A 15,825-nucleotide genomic window follows, 5' to 3' on the forward strand; every position below is an offset into this window, starting at 1 on the left:
CAACATTCACTTTATATGATTAATTTTGTATCTGTTGCAGTCCTTTGTTTCACATTGCTGTGAGGTTGGTCTCAGTAATAAGGAAAATAAATGTAGATGGATTCTGGCAGGGTTCTGAGTCCTGCTAGTAGCTGCTGATCCAGTTCTTACTTTCTGTTTTTTATACGAAAAAATCATCATTTACACCGATGTGTGTGCAAATGTGAAAGAAGCTATTCATAATACTTGTAGTAAATGGAGAGACCTGAGTCAAAACTCCGGGCTTGTTCTGACCTCTAGATTAGAGCCACCTATTTACTTCAAAACTTGTCATGCAACTCACCAGAAAAAAGAACTAGTTATACATTATCTTTACATTGCAGAACAATATGCGCTGTATTAGATATGCAATATTTAGAAAGAGTTTTGCTTCTTCTAAGTTTCATCCAGTCAGTCTGGAAATAGTCCAAACCAAATGGTTACACGGTGTAGGTTAGCTTGATATTTGAGCAAAACGATGAGAACTCTTCTAGCTGTCTCCTCTGTCCATCCATTTATAAGCTATGCTAACTCTTCTGTTTGGAAGACTTCATTATGTGGACATTACTTCCAGCTGTGCTGTCAGTTTCCACCTGTGTTGTCCGGACAGCTGTGGTTAACCGATAATGTACATGAAATACAAATGGACATTTTACCTAGGGGCTGAATTCAGTGATATAGACACAAATGTGCATTGGAGAATTGGAAGGCTACACAAAGTCTTTCACTTGCATCTTTTTACAAAGCATTCGAGGAAAAGATTATAATTGCCCTAAAAAAAAATAGTTGTCTTTGCTATTTTAAACAGAGTAAGAAAATGAAATTCAAAATGAGATTTTACTTGAACAAGCTAGTGTGTCCTTACCCAGGCCTTTGGAAATTTCAACCACCACTTGATTAAGTACACCTGGGCTGACCTTTTCAGTTCTTTTCAGATACATTCAGTGTCAAAGTGTGCCACAGTTTTTCTTATTTGTTACTTCAACTCTTTCCCCCCCCCCCCGGCTGCTCTGTATCTGTTGGTAACAATTCTTTTGTTTTACCTTGTGGCAGGGGGCTTGCATTTCTAAACATTTTCCTTTGAGTAATGGAGACTGGCTTCTTGCAAGGGCAGTTTCTGTAAGCTCTCATAGTAAGAGAAACTATTTAATATAACTTTAATGCTTAGTTCAAGGAATATAAATACAGCTTGTTTGGCTTTTTTCTGTTGATGGGAATAAACAAAAGGTAGCTGTCCTTGCAGAGAGTGCTTTGAGAGACATGGGTGTTTGCAAGGTGTGGTTATTGTATGTCCCTTGGGTTAGAGCCCTATCACAGGATACAGAGTTAAGTCAGATGCTCCAGGTTCATCTCGAGAAGCTCAAGAGCCTCCAGTTCAACCAGGCTCTGGGACCTCTTTTGAGTTGCCAAGACCAAGCTGCAGATGAGAATTGTGATCAGAGGAAGAACTGTGCCAATTCAAAGAATGCAAGTTCAGGAGAATCCAGTTTGAAAGCAGCAAGTGAAGTGGGGAAAATGAGAGGAAATCTAAAGTGCAACTGAAGTGCAAGTTAGTAGCAGTAGGCACGAGCAAGTGGAAGAGTCACAAGATGCTGCCTGCATTGGGAAGAACATAGAGTAGCAAGTAGCTGTATCTAGGAGATAGCATCTGGAAATCCTGCTTCCTGTACAACATCGAAGCTTTTTCTCTATATGCATTGACCTGCAGTGATGACCCCTACAGGATCTAAAGCTGTGGTGTGCATTAGGTTCCACTGACAGCCAGACTATCTAACCCTAGATACATGTATTGGCTTTTAACTTACAGTCTTAGTGATCTCTTTGCATTCAGCCTGCAGTTGCATTTAAGTGCATGAATTTGGAAAACTTCACTTAAAACTAAACCTTTACTGATACATAGCTGGCTTACTTAAAAGATAAATTGGAAGTTTGAGCATCTAAGTCCTCTAGGCATGCTAGTTAAAACTCATCGTGGATCTTCAAGTGATGATTTCAAGAAAAGTAGCACATACATAGTTCTTCCAGTGTCAAAAACCCCTTCTGTCTTCTGAGCCTCTGAACTGCTGAGAGAATGAAATATACTGTTCTATTTTCCCATTATTGTGTTTGAAGTGATAGTTAAGTGACTATGGATTAAGTAGAAAATATAACTGCTTTATTAAGAAGCTTTAATTGAAAACGCTCTACCAACGTGACAGAGCAGGCTTTAGTAAGTACAAATTCATGTCAGTTTTAAAGCCTGTGTTGTTGAGCAACTTTTTGCAGAATACTGCGTGACTGAACACAAGTACACAGACACACAAGTGAAGCAGAAAACAGAAGTAGCAAAGCTGGTCACAAACTAGACTTTGTTGAGGTGTATACATGCCTGTGTACACAAAGATCTGCATTGCATCAAAAATTTGGGCTGTAATTGGTTGCCCTTTCTCCAAGACCAGGACATGACATACACTAACTAATGAGAGCTGTTGAGCTCTGCTCCAGACAGCACATATGCTGTGTTTTCAGCGTCAGAGAACATACTAATACAAAGAGAACAGTAACAAGAAAGCTTCTTTAATTGTTTGTCTTATGTCTTCGTAGGTGTGGATGAGGTCACCATCATCAACATCCTGACAAACCGCAGCAATGAACAGAGGCAGGACATTGCTTTTGCCTATCAGAGAAGAACCAAAAAGGTAGTAAAATATGATGAAATACCAATATTCTTCTTGTAGATAGTTAGATTTTTCAGGGCTTGCGTGTTTCACAGATAACTGGATGCAAACTGGAGATACATATTAGTTGGTTTGTCTTTTCACTAAAATTAAAGGTGAGTCTCCTTTGTCCATGCTGTCAGTTTAGGACTGGTGGGGCTTCCAGATTTGTTGAGTATGCACAACTGGGACTGAAATCTGTTGGAGACAGTGGTTTCCTAGCACCTCCAGAAATCATGATGGGTGACATGCCAGCCACAGGATTCCCTGGTGAAATATGCTAAACAATAGTGAAAAGCCATTGACATGAAATGTCTCAGGTTGAAGGAAAAGATGGAGATGCTTTAGGGGATTCATTTTTTTTTCTTTTTAACTTTTTGTGGTTTTGTTAAGACAACTCATCATAAGGAAAGCGTTCCGTTTCTGTTCACAGAGATAGCTTAAATGAGAACAGACTGCAGTCAGTTGTTCTACGAACACTGCAGATGTAGAACAAATGAGTCGAACTATCACTAGATATTACCCTGTCAGAAATACCTCAAGTACTGATCTGTTGATGGAGAGAAATCTGTAAAACGTGTGCAGAATTCTGCATAATGAGTCTTGCTATCTGGAAGGCAAGAGCTGTTCTCTTGACTTTTGAAGTTTTGACAGTCTTACCATAATTGAAGTTTTATGCCTATGAAAACGAGGAAACTTGTGTAGAGTTGGGATTATGATGAATGTATCTCTTTCAGGTTTGCCAGACTCCAGATGGTAGTCCTCCAGTAGCATCCCAGAATGCTCATCTGAAACCAAATGTAAATCTAGAGTTAAATTTTGGAAATTCATCAACTTTTATGCATGGCTGATAGAGGCACATGCAGAAGCACGCACCAGTTGGATGCATGCATGTGTGCACCTGTCTGCACCCTGGTGGTCGTGCTCTGTGGGCACTGGGAGACTCCTGCATATAAGTGGACTCTTGTAGTGAAACGTGTCACTTAAAGCTTTGTTAAATGTTTTGCATGACCACAAAAATGCACAGGCAAGAAAATCCGCAACTTTTTTCATCTGTTTCTTTCTCACCTTTTTTCCTTACTGCGACCCAAGAGCAAACTGAATGTATCCAGTTTAACAAGTGCCAAAGAATTAAAGTCTGTAGAAACAATGGAAGTTTGCAGTAGAAACCACTCAGTGAAATAAACAAGTGAATGGCAAGAGAGGAGGCAGTGGGATATGAAAAGACATGTATGTATATCTTCTAGGGACAGTATCTCATGGTTTTCTTTGGCAATGGGTTGTGTTGTACTAGGCTGCTTGTTTTGTGTGTTGCAGAGTTTCTCAGTAGATCGTTATAATTTTAAAAAGTCACACAGATCTACCTCTATTCCTTTGAGTTGAGCTGTGTCTAATGGAAACTATTGGTAATCTTGAGGAATGGCGTTTGATCTGTGTAGTCTTTCCCCATCACCAGCGTTAATGGATCTACCAGTGAACACTGGGGGTTCTGCATGTGTGTCTTCATATGTGTCTGGTCAGTCCTAACTGCCACCAATAATCTCTAACTTCAAAATGAACTGTTAATATCCAGATGCTCATTTGGAACACTTAGTAAAACCTTTTCTTTGCTATTTATAAATTAATGATATCTGAAGTTATCTGCTTCCCATTTCTCTCTTTGAGTGCTCCTAGCCATGGCAAAGAACAGCGGAGTGGAGACCCTGCTTTCCTGGCAGGGGGAGAAGACTTTTTTTTCTCCAGAAGCCTACTAATATGAGGGCAGGTGCTTGGTTCAGTTTGAGGTGCTTTATTGCAGTTATTTTGGTAAATCCTACTGTAGTGATTTGTATTTCCTTCAGCCTTCACACCAAAATGCAAAGATTGCAAAAACTTCGCTCAGCTAATTGGAATTCATGGCATTGTCCTAAAACTTATTAGAGATGTGCAGTATCTTTGCTGTTTCAGCTGATGTCTGAAGAACCTGTTTTCACGCAAATAAGTGATGGAGCATCGTATCCAAAATTGAGTTATTGTACTGAAGTGTTTCTTAGACAAAAGCAGCTAGATGCCCCAAACCCCCATTCACTGTCTTGGTCAATCCATGCAGTAAGTGTATGCAGTATTAGCATATATTAGTGCCTGGATTAAATGGGTGGGGTGACTCTGGAAATTAACTAAGTGCCTTGGCTCTTTATCCTTCTGGTACGAACTTCTCTGCAGTTCTACCTCCATTTCCCCTACCCCTCCAGCTCACAAATTGTTAGTGTAGAAACCCGCAATTGAAATGCAGAAATTCTGTTCTGAATGCTGCAGACTTAACTTCAGCTTAGGGAATACACCGATCTGTGTGAACCCCAGACTTGATCCCAGGGATTCTGACTTTGTAACTACACTACAGTGAAACTGATAATTAAATTATTCAAGTTGCATCTGAAACCTTTAAAAGAGGACATGCCTCTGACTTTATTTGCTACAGTTTTGCATGCATCCTGTGAAGTGAACATACTTGACTGTTTCTTTCTCTAGGATTGACTGACAATTAACAATAGAGACTTTGGCTATGTTCTTCTGATAGTTCCCTTGAAGACAGGGATAATTTTTCTGTGCTCAGGGTCAACTTTTTCTCTTCAGCTAGCTGTTTGGGAACTGGGGCTGTACAGTGGAATAACTGTGCAGTCAATTTTCCGATGTCTCGGCTAGTAAAGGGCTGGGGTAATAGGAAAAACACAAATAACACAGTGCTACAGGGAAAACTATGGGAGTATGATGGAGAAGCGCTGACCACAGGGAGTCAAACTCGGATCCATCTGTGCTTGTTAGCTCCACAAAGTGTCAGTGCTTCAAGACTGGAGCGGAGCTGTTCAGATGTGTCTGCACCATGCTTCCTAGCACTCTGTCAGCCACCAGTGGATTTCTTCTTATTTTCAAAGGATGAGAAAAAATTCCTTTGCCCTAATTTCTTTCTTAGGCTTTCACAAAAGAAAAGCTCTTTATGTTCTGTTTCCTTGTCAATTGTGTTAGAAACACTGTTGCAGCCTTGGAGACTTAAAGCACTACAGGCTAAATTCTCTGGAGATCAGAAGTGAGCTTTAATTTTTTTCTTCCATCATCCCTCCTTTTTTACAGGAACTTTCTGCAGCACTCAAGTCTGCTCTGTCAGGTCATTTGGAGGCAGTGATCTTGGGCTTGCTGAAGACACCAGCACAGTATGATGCCTCTGAATTGAAAGCTGCCATGAAGGTAAATTAGCTTTGAAATTTAAGTATCTTAGTCTGATGTCGCTGTCTCAAGAGTGACAATGGACTTCACATCCAAGGCCACAGTTTTCAAACATGTCCACTGATCATTAATTTTTTAGTACTTCAGTTTAAGTATCCAGTTGCAAGGCGTCCAAAATGAGAGAAATTCTGGAACCATGTGATTTTTAAACTGTTAATTAAATCCTCCCTTTAAGGAAAAAAATAATTTTTATCAGATCAGGAATAACTGGTAGGCTGCTCTGGCTGGTTGCTGCTTTGCTGACTGCTCTTAAAAACAATATACAGGTTCATAGTACAAAAAAACATTAAGAGAGCAGCTGTTAGCTGGAGCCATTAAATCCTCTGCTAGCATTTATAGGCTTAAATAGTAGTTTCCAGTTACTGGGTCATATCACTGATCTTGAAAGAACAACCTGTACCAGACCTGCCTCTGTGTGGAACACGATGAGAAGGATGGGGTGTCAAAAGCAGTCTTTGGAGCAGCAGCACAGCAGTGAGTCACTGTGTTCAGTCCCCTACAATCACAGGCAAGCACGGAATAGATTGCTAGTTTAGAAATATCTGTTTTGCAGGCCACTGAAACAAGACTGAGAGGTGCTCGTGCCAGTGCATTCACCTTTCTAAGCAAACTAAGCTTTGAGAATTTGTATTTATAATCATCACTTAAATTCTGAATGTTCTTATCAGGTTGATTTTTTTTTTTTTTTAAATTATTAAAAACCAAGTATTAAAATATGTCTGTTGGAATTCGGAACAAGACAAAAAACCAATTAATTAATTTCTCCAGACTATGAAAAAGGAGTTAAAAACGACACAAGAAAACAAAACCACCCCCTTCACCCTGCCCCCAAAAAAACCTCAAACTCCCAAACCCAAAAAACCAACCTTGTATGGAGGTGGTAACTCTTTAATTATGGGCCAAATTCCTTTTCTGGGTAATCAGATGCTGCCCTCTTCTGGTTTAATTAGAGGCTATCCATAATTTACTGTGAATCAGATTAATTTGGTTTTGGTTTTTTTGTCTTTTTTCTTTAATGTCTTATATCTGATATTGTTATATTTAGGATGACCACAGACTTACATAGCATTTATGCTGTATTTACAGCTCAAAGACCAAGCTGTTACCTCAGAGTAGCCACGAGTGTAGAATATTCTGTTCTCTCCATAGGTCAGCTATTTCCAACTCCCAGGCACCTAGTCTAATGTTCTACATTTGCCTGAGCTTAAGTTTGACTTGACACATAGAGCACAGTAATTATGACATGGGAAACAAAGTTGGGTAAAGCAAAGTTATCGCTGAGGAGTTAATTATTTTTCTGGTACATGTTCTTACAAAATACTTTAAAACATTTAGAACACCTTAAATTTTTTTGTCCTTCATTTCTTCCCCAGATACCTATTAGAACCACTCTGTGGAAAGCTTTCCTAATTCTCTTAGCTGTGAGCCATTTTTATAAAATTGCTTCAGTTTAGTGCTTTCCCCCGCCCCCCCTCCCCCCTTCAATAGAGACACTTTTTCCAAGAGGATAGTTCTCCACATAATTACTTCCATTTTCCACATGTGAAAGACTGCAGCATGAGAAGTTTTCCCAAGATGTTACCCAGCAGACTCCTCTTGGAGTGCTGTGGAAATCATGCCCATTTTTGCCACGTACAAAATGACATTCTGTTACAGATGATCTTAACAAACAGTATCCTAAGAGGAAGCATGAGAGTATTTTTTCTGTCTGCTGGTGATGCTGGAAGATGAGGGTAATGAGATTAGCATGAACATGGTTCATGGGTAGGTAAGAACCAGAGTAGAATGAAAAATTCACCAGTGGAGTCTATTTTTTTAATGTTTCTTTTCAAAATACTGAGGTATCTGCTGCCAGATGGCTTTACCAGCTAGTAACCCAGACATCCTTAGTGATCACTGAAGAGAAAAGCATCTTCAGCTCATTAAAGTTAGTTTTCTGTTCTAAGCCTGTGCTTCAGAGTTACCTGTCTTTTCTCCAGGAGCAAGAATATTGCAGTGTTGTTAGCGGTTTTTTTTTAATTTGGCTGTTTATCTATATAAATTAATTGAACAAGGTTTAGAGCACATTGGTCAAGCCACATTATTTTGGAGTATCTGAGTTATTATAATGTTTAATTGATAGCTGATACATTTTGATGTGGTTTGTAATTTTTTTATAATGCTAATACCTGTATTACTTTTTAAACAGTAGTAATGCAGCTTAGTTCAATGTACTAATTCTTCATTGACCTTGATCACAAAAGTGGCTTTGAAATATTACGTAAGACCTCTCAATTAATTCAGCTTGTTAAAAAAAAAATAAATAAAATCTGGGTATTTAGTTTGTCATACTAAATACATCTTTATTTCTTACTATAGCTAATAGTAATATTGTGCTTCACAATGCACAAATACAGACAAAACTTGGAAAATATGGACAATTCAAGAGGGGCTATTTGTTAGCTAGAAATTCAGAACATGCTTAAATCTTTGCTGACTTGGAGACAAGGCCGAGGCTAATGATGGTGTCATCCTTGGCTTTGCATTTATAGTGGAGGAGTGGTACAAAGGGTGGTGGGGAAGAAAAGCGGGGGAGCAAGTTGCTTGCTGCCCATTTGCATGCTAAGAATCAAATTTTCTTCCTGTGCTCTCAGTGGACAGAAAGCAATCACACATGGGCCATGATAAGTTACACTGGTGGGGAGGCCGCTGAGTGTTATGTACACTCACAGCAAATGCACATTGCCCAGAGATAATACCTGCAGGATCTCAAAGCTATTGGAGTAGTATTGGGCAACTAAAAATGTTCCATCTGCAGTTTCTCAGGCGCAGTTAGCAAAAAATATCCCTGAATTGTTGTGAAACTGTTAGAGTGGGAGAAAGGAGATGTCTGTAAAATATTTCTAAACCATTCAAACATGCCTGTTCATTTCTAGCACCTAACTGCATCATCTGTGTGTTGCAGGGTCTGGGAACTGATGAAGACACGCTCATTGAAATCATCTGCTCACGAACAAATCAGGAGCTTAGTGAAATTAACAGAGTCTACAGGGAAAGTAAGTTTACTTTGAAAGTTTCAGTGTACTATGTTTTTGCATTAAGTTACTTGGATAAGTTCCCCTCAGTGTAAATTTGATTGTTAGAGTTGCTTACACAATATCTGCCTTGTTTCTCCAGCAGTTGGAGGTAAGATACTATTTTGTACTGGTGTCCTGGATATTTGTGTGTGTTTCATCTTGTTACTTGGTAGCAAACAAATTGGAGAACGTTTACTACTTATATAAGTTGTGTCTAAATGAGGTTTTTTGTAAGCTAGGTGCATTCTGTTCATAGTGACAGAATTAATGATGTTAGATTTATGGATTGTAGGATCAGTTATGTAATAAGTAGGTGAATCTGAAATCTACCGAAGCACACTTGTAAGTTTATTTGGTAGACCTGCCAGAAAAGATGTGAAATAAAACTTTATAAAAGCATATATTCTGTTTTTCAGCTTTTCTAAAGCATGTTATCTGATTGAAGCTGTAATTCTTAGCTGATTATAAGTAGATATGAGTGATCTAAGATCCATCCTCAAAAACTATTACCTTTTCTTTCATATTCCTTATATTTTTATACTGGCCATTCTGGTTGGGTTTACCACAATTCAGTAGTGCAGCTGTCCAGTGCCTGTTTGTTTCCTTGAGCTGCAGAGTTGAGCTTCATCACAAATAGACTGAAATGTAGAAAATTGTTGTGTGCTAATGCTTAATAGTTATCAAGCAGTTCTGGTAAGGTGCTGGCTAAGTCAAAAAGGATAAGCAAAACCAGTGTAGTCTTAATGGCTGGTACTGAAAAAAATAATACATATCAGCAAAGAAGATGCTGCTGTAGAATAGGTTGCTCTTGAAAAGAAGAGAGAATGTGATTTTGTAGCAATACAGGGTACGACCATTTGGAAAGCAGTGAAAATGTTTAGACACCAGACCAGAATCACGCACAGCATTCCTTTATTATAACAGCTTTTGTCTTTTGCATTAAACTTGTAATTGCAGTTGTCCAGTCATATATCCACGAGTGGAGAAGGCCTAAATGCTATGTTTATCAAACAAGCAAATACTCATTGGTAGCTAAGAATGATCTAACAGGATACTGAGCTTTAAAAAATATTCTCTTGCTTTTAATAGTCTCAAGCTTCCCTGTTATCTTTCCATGACAGACTTTGATTGCATGGGAACTCTCATGACTAGCTGGTAGCAATGTTGGTTTTGTTGTACGCAAGCATGCATTTGTTTTCATTGTCTTCCACATGTGACTTTGGTTGTAGCTGTTTGTTTATGTGCATAAACCAGAGTAATTAGCAGCTGTCCTTCTTGTAAAGGAGTATTTGTAGGACAGCATTTACTTGAAAATAATTTTTTGTTTTCTAGTGTACAAGACAGAACTGGAAAAGGACATTATATCAGATACATCTGGTGACTTCCGCAAGCTAATGGTTGCCCTGGCCAAGGTTAGTCTGTTCATATTTTTCCACTTTTCCTAATGTGGCTGCACTTTGGTAACTGACTGATGGCTGCCAGTAAAACAGTTGGATTTCTGATTCACTTTTAAATTTCCTTGTGTATTCATTGTCTTTTCAGGAAAAAAAAATATTTATAATGGGGATGGAGCGTACTGTTACTCATTTAGCAAATTCAGATTAAAAAATCAAAGACAAAAAGAATATGCATGTAGCAAACTGCTTACTGTCTATTAAACCTCTTCTAAATACTGCTGTGCTTGTTTGAAGGGCAAAAGGTGTGAAGATACCTCTGTGATTGATTATGAGCTAATTGATCAAGATGCTAGGGTAAGTGCTGGTAATGACCATTAAATGTCTTAAATTGATCAAACTTTTGGGGATATTGAAAGTACAAGTACTATGGGAGTGAGAAGCATTTATGAAGGTAGGTGTATATATTTCAGATTATCTTGCACAGTAATGTTTGCATGCTGTCAAGGTATCTGCCACTTGCAATCCTTCAGTTATCAGTTTTCATGGGCTGCTTACCTCCTAGTACCTATACTAGTACCTCTCTGGTATTCCCTTAGGCATATTGAGAAAGAGAGCCTTTAACAAAAGGAAACATATACATTGCAAAGACCGGTTGCAACCAAGTAGTTGTGTAAGACTGAGAGAAGCTCATGGAATTTAGTGGTTGCTAATGCTTTTTTATTACATGTGTATCTGTCAAGAGCAGTTCTGTTGAGGTAAACAGAGCTAAATACAGAGTAAAACTTGTAGATAGAAGTAAATACAAAGTAACTAGTCTTAGTTTCAGATTAGATCCATGGATCTTGTCCTGGTGGTCTGCCCAACCGTGTGTCCTTTTGTTCTCCCACTGACACAGTTCCAGTAGTGGTTTTTTTCCAGTAAGGAAAAAACATTTGCAATGGCTTCTTGTGTAACTCCTGATTTTCATGATTTCTCTTTTCCTTCTAACCCCAGGAGCTCTATGATGCTGGTGTGAAGAGAAAGGGAACTGATGTCCCCAAGTGGATCAACATTATGACTGAAAGAAGTGTCCCCCACCTGCAGAAAGGTACTATTCAAGAGACAGATTTATTTTTTTCCATAAGAGAAAATTATACTGACGTGGTAACTATTTTGTCCTAGATATGATTGAAATGAGTGTGAAAAACACTCATAAAACATAGGAAACCTCATAAATCTTAATTCATGTCTGAGCTGTTAATTTTTTTTCAAAACACATAGTTATTTCTGTGGATGTGTTAATCTCACAGTTTGAGTATGTGTAGAGCTCTTTTTTATAGAGGTGTAACAAGGCTCAATTATATGTCAAGTACACCGAGAACAAAACTGTTACGAATCTAGAAAACATGGCTGCAGGAGACCTTGAGAAGTCCTTTAGCTTTTCCCTCTGTCCTAGGGTAGCTTAGCTGTATCATGTGTTTAAATCTGACAGGGAAGACTCTCAAAAGCAGCTCTGATATTGCTGTAAGAAGCACATGGGAAAGCCATTTGAAGACTTTCCTTTTCAGGGCTTAAATCACTGTTGTTTCAAAAAATACTAGTACAGGATTAAGAGTATTTTACCAGATTATGGAGGTATTCATGGGAACTTTACTATCAGCTGAGAAACTCAGGCTCTACTTAAGATAAAGTTCTCAGAACTTGGACAGATATTTTTAAATCATGTGTCTCTGATTTGCATGGTTACTTTTACCAGTTCTTGGTCTAGTTTTGATTTCACCTGTTTTCTTTCTTGTGATAGTGTTTGAGAGGTACAAGAGCTATAGCCCATATGATATGTTGGAGAGCATCAAGAAGGAGGTTAAAGGAGATCTGGAGAATGCCTTCCTTAATCTTGGTGAGTTACCCTGAAGTAAAGACTATCTTTAGATAGGATCTTTTCAGTTCTCTTGCAGTGTATCATGATAAGGATAGGGCCCAGCTTTCTCTGTGTTGCTGGATGAGAAATAAACTGGATGTTCCAGCATTATTGGATATACTAGTGTATTTTAGTGTATTGAGAAGTAGCCTATTTTTGCCCTCTGCAAAATATAAACCTTGCTTTCCAGATGAAATAAAAATGTATGTGTTGTGATCTGTTGTCAGTTCCACTTTTGCTTTGATACAGAGGCTTAATGTTTGGTTCCCCAAACAAACAAAACAAACAAACTATAGCTGAACACATTAAGTATTCAATATAGACACAGGCTGGAGAGAGAACAGTGTGTGTGTGAGAGGAGGTGATGGGCAGAGGAGGATCCTACAGGCTAATAAAAGAGCTGAATTGGCACTGAATTCTCTGAAATGGGGAGGCTGGTACTGTGGTATGAGATAAAGATGACAAGGATGTCACCAAGTTTAAGAGGGAGATTCTTTAAGAGGAAAATCTATTTCAGACTAAGGGTGAACTGGAGAGCTCTGTAATGCAAATGGAGAATAAACAAGCTCAGCCTTGAAAGGGAGACTTCTCATGGATTAGCCTGCAATGAGTGTTTTCAGAAAAGAGGTTGCTTATAGAAGTGGAAGAAAGAATTGTGTTGTGTGTGGAGCAGGGCTAGCATTCTGAAATGACACTAGCAATGGAGGGAAATACTTTCTCAGATTGAAAGCATTTTGTGGTTCAATCACAAGCTTAGCCAAACAACTTTTAAATAACAACTCAGGTAAAAACAATTTCTCCGGGTCCCCTTTTGGAGAAACTTTTGCTGAAAACCTTATTTTCATTACTTGTCATGTCTTTAAAAATGGCTCCAAGGTTCTGTGTTCTGCTATTCCATGTAAGGGCAGGATGTTTAACTATTCTTATCTCTCTCTTCAGTCCAGTGCATTCAGAACAAACAGCTGTATTTTGCAGACAGACTGTATGATTCCATGAAGGTAGGGAAGATTGTTCTTTCTTTCTACTCATTTTTTTTCTTCCATTGTTTCATCCAATTTTGATTCCTTAGGCACTTTTATTCATATGTTGTGTGACTGGAGTGTGAATAAATTAAAAATTACTTAGTATTGTTCAAAAGCATTCTTTAGCAGTTACAAGCCTAGACCATCTATTCAGATGCATCTGGTATAAGGAAATATTGGGAAGGATCTTGTAATAATGATCTGTATTAGATCAGTTGATTATAATTAGCAAAGTTAGACACATGTTTTGCAGGTAACCAAGAGCTGATAGCAGAAAAAGCTGTTTATTGAAGTGCCAAAATAAGACACTAAATTTGCCTCAAAAGGTTTTCTCAAGAAATGGGATGAAAGAGAAACACCTGGTGACAGGCATTAGGCAATACCAGGAAGACTTCCTGGTGAACCAGAACTGCTTGCTTACAATCTAAGTAGCTAGATTTGTGCCTGGAAGTTGGTCAAACACTGCTGATGAGAAAGGTATGTTCATGCTTAAATTCCTGGATCATTACCTTAGTTAGAAGACTTAATTCTTTGGGTCTTTTATTGCTACATCTCATTGCCTGTAGTTTGCCATCTTACCATTCGGTACGGTGGCCTTCTATGCGTTTCAGCTTTTACAGTTCTAAATGTGTATCTGCTTGTAGGGCAAGGGAACCCGCGACAAGGTTCTGATCAGGATTATGGTCTCCCGCTGCGAGGTTGACATGCTGAAAATTAAGAGTGAATTCAAGAGGAAATATGGAAAATCTCTCTATTATTTCATCCAGGTCAGTTTTTCAGCTTTTACATCAATTGTACGGACCTTGACAGCAGTCTTCATTGGATTGATCGTACCATTAAAATTCATGGGAGGTGTTCTAGAGGCTGTAGTGAGAATAAGATGTTATTATCCATGCACTATTGAAAAACCCACCTTTAACTTTACAGTCTACAGTGGATACAACTTCTGGCAGGCACTTGATGGTGTATGTAGGCTTTGTGCAATCAGCTGATGTGTTATGAAGGAAAAGTCCCTGTCCTCAGACCAAAAGAAAAGAAAAAACAAATTGCTCTTTGGTTGCTGAATGAAAATAGAGCATCTAAGTTGCTGCTCCCTTTCATTTCAGTGCCCAAGGCTTTTTAGCTAGAGTGATTTTTGTCCATTTCTGTGATTGTGTGGGAGCTATAGGTGCTAGGTTTGATTTAACTTGGGGCATAGGTAAAGAGCTTGTGCATCTGTTCAAAAACTAGTCTTCTACCCACCCTCACAACAGCATGTGATACACTATTCCTTGTGTAGATGAAGTTGAGTCAAAATCTTAAGCCAGAATCTTTTCCTGAAGATGTGAATTTTAGATTATAAGCAAATTTTCAAAATAGTGAACTTGATGTATGATTCTTGCAGTGATCAGTGAGAAGGGACAGAATCGAGTCCTTCAGCTTTCCTTTGTTGTGTTATTCTTTTTCATACCAAAGTTTTTCTCCTCTCTTGGCCTTGCATTTGTATTACAAGAATGATAAATAATTTCAGTTCACACATAAGTAAAACTCAGTCTAGATAGTCTCCTCCAGGTTGACAAAGCTTCAACTGCAAAACATAGTCTGTCCCACAGGTTTTTAGAATATAATGTGCATACTTCCATATTTTGTGATTGTTTTCTCACATGCTTATTGTATTTTTCTTCCCTTGTGTTACAGCAAGACACAAAAGGGGATTACCAGAGGGCGCTGCTGAACCTGTGTGGTGGAGAGGACTGAAAACTGTGATGGAAGAAACCCCATTCCAGAGACATGCCTTTTTTGCTCTTCATTTTACTGTAATCCTAGAAAAAATTGACTTGCCTAGCTAACCTTGACTTGCCTTTATATCTGCAAGACCACTGTTGTAGTATGCTTTCAGGTGGTGTGTGCACTTCTCTCAGCAGCAGTGCTCTGCTTGGCTCTGCCAAAGGTCCTAACAGCGTATAGCCAGAGAAACTAACCTTCCCAAGATAAACGAGCTTACAAGTGCTTGTGAAAGGCTCTGCCTCTGTGCGATGTTTCTAATAAAACATAAATAAAACTGAAGTTTTACTTTAAGAAGATGGGTCTCTTTCAGACCTTTAATTTGAAAACTGTGCATAATTGATATGTATTAGCCTTCACTGTGTTTTCTGTGTTGTTTTTTTCCTCCTGGGGTTCACTACTTGTGGCTGAAACCTTACCGTCCTCTCTCAAAGCCCTTCATCTGTTTAATGATTCAATTTCTCAGCACAAGTGAAACAATTCTTTTTTTTTTCCCCTCCATTTTTTCCCCCCAAATAAGTGACACTAAAACCAGAGCCCCACCTTTCTCTGCCTCTGTACAAGGGGCAAACGCTTTTGAATCCCTCTTAAACGTTTAAAACACCCTGTAACACAAGTGTTTCCTTCATAAGGCCCGGCGCTAGGGCAGGCTGCGTGGATGTGTCAGACCGGGCCGGGAAGCGAGGAGGAACGAAGTGGGCGCCGCTTATTTTA

The 15,825-nt window shown here is 38.8% G+C and overlaps 1 protein-coding gene across 2 annotated transcripts in view; it reads left to right on the top strand.

Moving 5' to 3' along the window:
• Window positions 1–15,408, top strand: part of ANXA2 (annexin A2) — a 28,663-nt gene extending 13,255 nt beyond the window's left edge. The window contains exons 4-13 of one of the 2 annotated variants that reach the window (XM_074837543.1): window positions 2,602–2,696; window positions 5,823–5,936; window positions 8,920–9,010; window positions 10,364–10,443; window positions 10,723–10,782; window positions 11,422–11,515; window positions 12,209–12,304; window positions 13,265–13,323; window positions 13,992–14,114; window positions 15,025–15,408. In XM_074837543.1, the coding sequence (XP_074693644.1) occupies window positions 2,602–2,696; window positions 5,823–5,936; window positions 8,920–9,010; window positions 10,364–10,443; window positions 10,723–10,782; window positions 11,422–11,515; window positions 12,209–12,304; window positions 13,265–13,323; window positions 13,992–14,114; window positions 15,025–15,084 (872 nt within the window). In that variant the 3' untranslated portion in view covers window positions 15,085–15,408. Of the gene's footprint in view, window positions 1–2,601; window positions 2,697–3,421; window positions 3,515–5,822; window positions 5,937–8,919; window positions 9,011–10,363; window positions 10,444–10,722; window positions 10,783–11,421; window positions 11,516–12,208; window positions 12,305–13,264; window positions 13,324–13,991; window positions 14,115–15,024 lie in introns of those variants that run through there. The other variant, XM_074837544.1, reaches the window with a different exon arrangement.
• The last annotated feature ends 417 nt before the right edge of the window (window positions 15,409–15,825 follow it).

This window comes from Strix aluco, chromosome 12 (genome assembly GCF_031877795.1).
Source record: "Strix aluco isolate bStrAlu1 chromosome 12, bStrAlu1.hap1, whole genome shotgun sequence".
NCBI classification, from domain to species: Eukaryota; Metazoa; Chordata; class Aves; order Strigiformes; family Strigidae; genus Strix; species Strix aluco.